Here is a 5,000-nt window from a genome sequence, read left to right on the forward strand (position 1 = left end):
GCCCTCGGTGCGGTCCTATCGGTTCGTTATCGAAAGCGTAAACTTCCTACCGAAGTTTTACACCAATTCCGACCGAACACGACCGTGGTTCCATTTCGCTTCGATGGCCCTTCGCCGGATGATGTGGTATTGGGCCACATCAAAAAGAACCGAAGATGATTCCAGGATTTTATTATTTTCAGCAATTCATTTTAATCCCTAGCAGTAGTATCCTATTAATAAATGACGAATGATTTTAGGACAAGGACGAACGGTGGCCCACCCTTCTTCTCAGCACATGAAGGCATTCGAAAACCCCGGAACAGGAATCACGGAACAACGTAGAGCAGTTAATACATTTTTCTTTCATTTCCTTCGAACTTTCCCTCTCTCTCGCTGTCACACTGTGACGCTTAGGTATCGGTGAGCTTCTGTTGGAACGTTCGGAGAAGAAACTACAAGCTACGGCATCCCAGAACGTCGTGCCGGTCATCTTTGCAACGCCCTCGGTCGAACCGACCGTCGTACGTTCCCGTGATGCACCCTCGACAGTGATCATAACACCGATCGCTAAGAAAACGCTCGGTTTCGAGATAAACAGCCCACAGCAGATCCAGTCACCGAATGCCTCGGGACGGAACACACCGGAACCGGATGAAGCGAGGGCTCATCATAGTTTCAACCAATCACTGAACCGCACCCCGAAGGAACCACCGGCACGCAATGTGAAGGATCTGTTTGCAAAGGAGCGCGGTGAACGGAAGGATCACATCCACATGGTCGTGATTGGGCATGTGGACGCTGGCAAAAGTACGCTCATGGGTCACCTGCTGTACGATACCGGCAACGTGCCGCAGCGCGTAATGCACAAACATGAGCAGGAGAGCAAGAAGCTGGGCAAACAGAGCTTCATGTACGCCTGGGTGTTGGACGAAACGGGCGAAGAGCGTGAACGTGGCATCACGATGGACGTCGGATGTACGCGGTTCGATACGACAACGAAAGAGGTAAGCAACATGGAGAGTGTAGTTACTGAGAGCTCTTTCTGACCCCTTTGATCGTTCCAGGTGACGCTACTGGATGCTCCAGGTCATAAGGATTTCATTCCGAACATGATCTCCGGTGCTAATCAGGCGGACGTGGCACTGCTCGTTGTCGATGCGACACGGGGCGAGTTTGAAACGGGTTTCGAGCAGGGAGGTCAAACGCGCGAACATGCCCTCCTCGTGCGCTCGCTCGGTGTAGCACAGTTGGCCGTGGTCGTCAATAAGCTCGATACCGTCGGTTGGACCAAGGAGCGGTTCGATGAGATTGTTGGCAAACTGAAGGTGTTCCTCAAACAGGCTGGCTTCCGGGACGCGGATGTGACGTATGTGCCCTGTTCGGGATTGACGGGAGAAAACCTTGTAAAAGATCCAACCGATCTTGCCCTCATCCAGTGGTACAATGGACCGACCCTTCTGAAGGTTATCGGTAAGTGATAAACCGGACGGCCTCTGCGAAGACATTCCAAGACTAATATTTCTCCCGCTTGTCTTTTTAGATTCATTCAAAACGCCCGAACGTGCAATCGACAAACCGTTCCGTATGTCGGTGGCCGACATCTTCAAGGGCACTGGCAGCGGTTTTTGCATATGTGGCCGAATTGAGGCGGGCGCCGTGTGCACCAACGATAAGGTGCTGGTGTGTCCGAGCAAGGAGCAAGCCGTCGTCAAGGGTATCACGATCGATGAGCTACCGCACCCGACGGCATTCGCTGGCGATCAAGTGTCGCTGACGTTGGCCAACGTGGACGTTAGCAATATCGCCGTCGGGTACATCCTTTCCGACCTTTACCATCCGGTACCGCTCGCGACTCGCATCTTGGCACGGATCGTCGTGTTCAACATCAAGGTACCGATCACGATGGGCTACCCGGTGCTGGTCCACCATCAATCGCTGATCGAACCGGCGACGGTGCGCAAGCTAAAGGCGCAGCTGCACAAGGGAACGGGCGAGATAATCAAAAAGAATCCCCGTTGCCTCGGCAACAACTCGTGTGCGCTGGTCGAGGTGGAGTTCCAGCGTCCGATTGCGATCGAACGGTATGCCGATTGTAAGGATCTCGGACGGATTATGCTGCGTGTCGGTGGAGTGACGATTGCGGCCGGACTTGTTACCGAAATTGTAAAGTAGCTGTTGTTGTGGATTTGACGACGGACTTTTTTACGGATTGTTTCTTGTTGTGGCAACGGGCACGAATCGGACGTAAAGTGGACTGAATCTACAATAAACCGCCCGCGGAACTCACTCCTCCTCTTCACATCAATTCAGAGATTTTCCGTTTTTATTACCATCATCCGATTCGACAGTTTTTGTACCGAAAGTAAGGAACATACGCCGGTGTGTTGATTCATTGAAGTGGCGCTCATTTTGGAACGAAATTGTAGACCACAATTTCGTACTTGCCGATGTCCCCGTCAGCGAACACGCTGTTCAGCATCTCCTTCACCTTGTCCCACTCGAGCCCATCGATGCCACATCCGATGCGTGGTATGGCCAGCTTACCGACGCCGTTTGCCGCCATGTGCTGTCGCATCGCTTCCAAAGATTTGCGGAGGTCGGCATAGGTTGGCTTCTGGTAGGAGGAGTTTTTCGTGACGAGATAGTAGACGTACCGTGGTGGGTCATATAACACCGCTACCCCGCCGACCCCGACCATCTGCGCTTTCAGGTCGTCCACCTTGCCGAATACCTGCTTAAACTTAACCGCAATACCTCCACCCATCTTCAGATCGGCCGCTACACAGTGTGCCAGGGAGTGATCTTTCGGTGCACCGAACAGGTCACCTTCAGTCTCGCGAACACAGGAGGCACCCGTCGTCGTCATGGTGCGCGAACAACCGGCCGGGAAGTCCTTTCGATAGAGTTCCAAGCAGAACCGTTGGGGATTTCTCGTTACGGCTAGCGAACGGTGGATACTGTGTGCCGTAATGAACTTGAAAAGTGTCATGGAAGCTGCAGCAATCGATTGCTATGGAAACGGCACAGAGGGGAAACGGGGACCTGCGTCGAACAGCTGTTCAGACAACTCCCGTGCAAGTCAACACTCCCTTTGATAATTCAAATCACGGGAAAATGAGGTAATCAAATTTTAACGAGGTTAACCTTTCAAAAGATCATTTCAGTTAATTCTCTACGCAACGATGGATCAGGTTTTATTCCCATTTTTCGGATGACGGTATGTACAGTCCGTAAAACCCTCTTATCCCGTACACCGGCTGTCAAAAGAACCGCGCCACGGGAAATCGGGAAAGACGGGCTTTACCTTGCGGTAACTGCGGCGAATCTGTACAAAATCACAACACTGCTGAAGATGCCGACCGTTAAATTCAAGGCCATCGAATCCTTCAGCTCTGAGGATCCGGTAAGGAAAAGGATGTGGCTTCGATTCCCTGTTCTAATTCCTGTAATCAACCACAGAACTATCCGGCTGCCAATCTGTTGCGGCCAGACAACCGTAAGTGGAAATGCCATCAGGCGGGTGAGCAGACTGCGTTCGTCGTGATTCGGCTGGAAGAACCGGTGCAGATTTCCGGCATCGACATCGGCAACGAACATTCGGCGTTCATCGAGGTGCTGGTCGCACGCAGTGGCCCCGCAAATCCCACATTCAGTGAAATGCTGCTTGCTACCAAGTTCATGAGTATGGTCGAAAGCCGGAACTCGACATCCACCAACCGGTTGCAGTGCTTCAGTGGCCCCAGCCTGCTACCGACGGTGGCCCAGGAGAAGTGGGATCTGGTGAAGGTGATCTGTACCCAGGATTTTAACACGCGCGTCAAGTTTGGGCTCGCCTTCATTACGCTCCACACTAGCAGTGGCAAGAAGACGGAACGGAGCCTCGTGCCGGAGAAATTTCAACAGTTGATTAAAGCAGAAGCCAGCAAGAAACAACCGGACAGTGGATCGGCCGGTGGTATAGCTTTGGCCGCATTTGGACGATTTAAACTCCGTGAAGAATCCCCCGATTCCGATGAGGAGGGCACGAAAGTGTTTGCACGATGGAAGCAAAAAACTGAAATCAACGCGTCGCCTTCCAGCGGAACGACAAGCACGCTGTTACGGGACATTAAACCTTCGGAAGCGTTACTCAAAAAGAAAGAATCTTCACTGCAAATCATTCATCCCGGAACGGCTACCACTCGTCCTAAGCCCCAGAAGTACGAAAGCAGCGATGAGGACCAAAAACCGGTCAACAGCGTGGCAACAGCAAGGCAAAACCGCAACGATAAATCACTTTTATATGATCCGGAAGATTGTAAACCGAGCGAAAAGAAGCTTGCCATCAAACCACCGCCCACCGTTCCTGAACGACCGCCACGGCCCAAAGAAAATGCGCGTCCGGGGGAGAAAGCCGATAAAAATGCATCGAAGCTGTCCTCCTCGAAGTTTAGCGAGTTTCTGCAATTTACCGGCCAAACGGTGGACGGGCCCGGTGTGTCACGAACGCATCTGTCGAAAGAGGGCAAGTCACCTTCAACCCAAGATAAGGAACGTCAAGATAGCTCAAAACATGTATTATCCAGAAGTGAATCAACCGCCAAAAGGATGTCATCGCTGCCGATCGAAAAAGAGAGTGTTGCGGTTAAAAAGCGTCCCCCCTCGCCGACAGCTGACAACGCTGGTTCGTCCTCTTCATCGCAGGCAGTTAAGAAAATCAGGCCAGCAACTTCCGAACCTGAAGATGAACCGAAAAGATTGCAGTATAAACCGTTTGGAAAGCTATTGGATAACGTGGTACTGGCTATCAGCGGAATTCAGGTTAGTTCCGCGGCCTAAGAGCTTGATTGTTGGGTTTCCTCGTCTGCATCATTGCCTGATGTTGGCTCTTGCTTGATTGGTTTGTGCGGAATCGGAGTTTCTTCCTTCTCACTGTCTGAAGAGGACGTGGAAACACGAAGCGTTTCAACCGCATCGTCCTCCTGGTAGGGTTCACTGGAGTCACTCTGGTCAACCGTATCCTTTTTCTGCTCAGCTTG

The 5,000-nt window shown here is 51.8% G+C and overlaps 3 protein-coding genes across 3 annotated transcripts in view; 2 read left to right on the plus strand and 1 right to left on the minus strand.

Moving 5' to 3' along the window:
• The window catches only part of LOC126574228 (protein HBS1), a 4,088-nt gene extending 1,801 nt beyond the window's left edge, over positions 1 to 2,287 (plus strand). The window contains exons 4-6 of the mRNA XM_050234297.1: positions 397 to 986; positions 1,047 to 1,452; positions 1,523 to 2,287. Of these exons, the coding sequence (XP_050090254.1) occupies positions 397 to 986; positions 1,047 to 1,452; positions 1,523 to 2,154 (1,628 nt within the window). The 3' untranslated portion in view covers positions 2,155 to 2,287. The remainder of the gene's footprint in view (positions 1 to 396; positions 987 to 1,046; positions 1,453 to 1,522) is intronic.
• LOC126574364 (ADP-ribose glycohydrolase OARD1-like) lies at positions 2,288 to 3,182 on the minus strand. Its single transcript, XM_050234523.1, has one exon. The coding sequence runs from the start codon at positions 2,969 to 2,971 to the stop codon at positions 2,387 to 2,389; it is 585 nt and encodes a 194-aa protein (XP_050090480.1). The 5' UTR covers positions 2,972 to 3,182; the 3' UTR covers positions 2,288 to 2,386.
• Positions 3,183 to 3,308: 126 nt separating this feature from the next.
• Positions 3,309 to 5,000, plus strand: part of LOC126569900 (DNA repair protein XRCC1) — a 3,272-nt gene continuing 1,580 nt past the window's right edge. Inside the window, exons 1-2 of the mRNA XM_050227301.1 lie at positions 3,309 to 3,385; positions 3,442 to 4,782. Of these exons, the coding sequence (XP_050083258.1) occupies positions 3,335 to 3,385; positions 3,442 to 4,782 (1,392 nt within the window). The 5' untranslated portion in view covers positions 3,309 to 3,334. The remainder of the gene's footprint in view (positions 3,386 to 3,441; positions 4,783 to 5,000) is intronic.

The sequence above is a fragment of the Anopheles aquasalis genome, chromosome 2 (assembly GCF_943734665.1).
Source record: "Anopheles aquasalis chromosome 2, idAnoAquaMG_Q_19, whole genome shotgun sequence".
Lineage (NCBI taxonomy): Eukaryota > Metazoa > Arthropoda > Insecta > Diptera > Culicidae > Anopheles > Anopheles aquasalis.

Bases quoted from the DNA above. Each gene is read 5' to 3' on its own strand.
- LOC126574364 (XM_050234523.1), bottom strand. From the start codon at position 2,971: ATGACACTTTTCAAGTTCATTACGGCACACAGTATCCACCGTTCGCTA.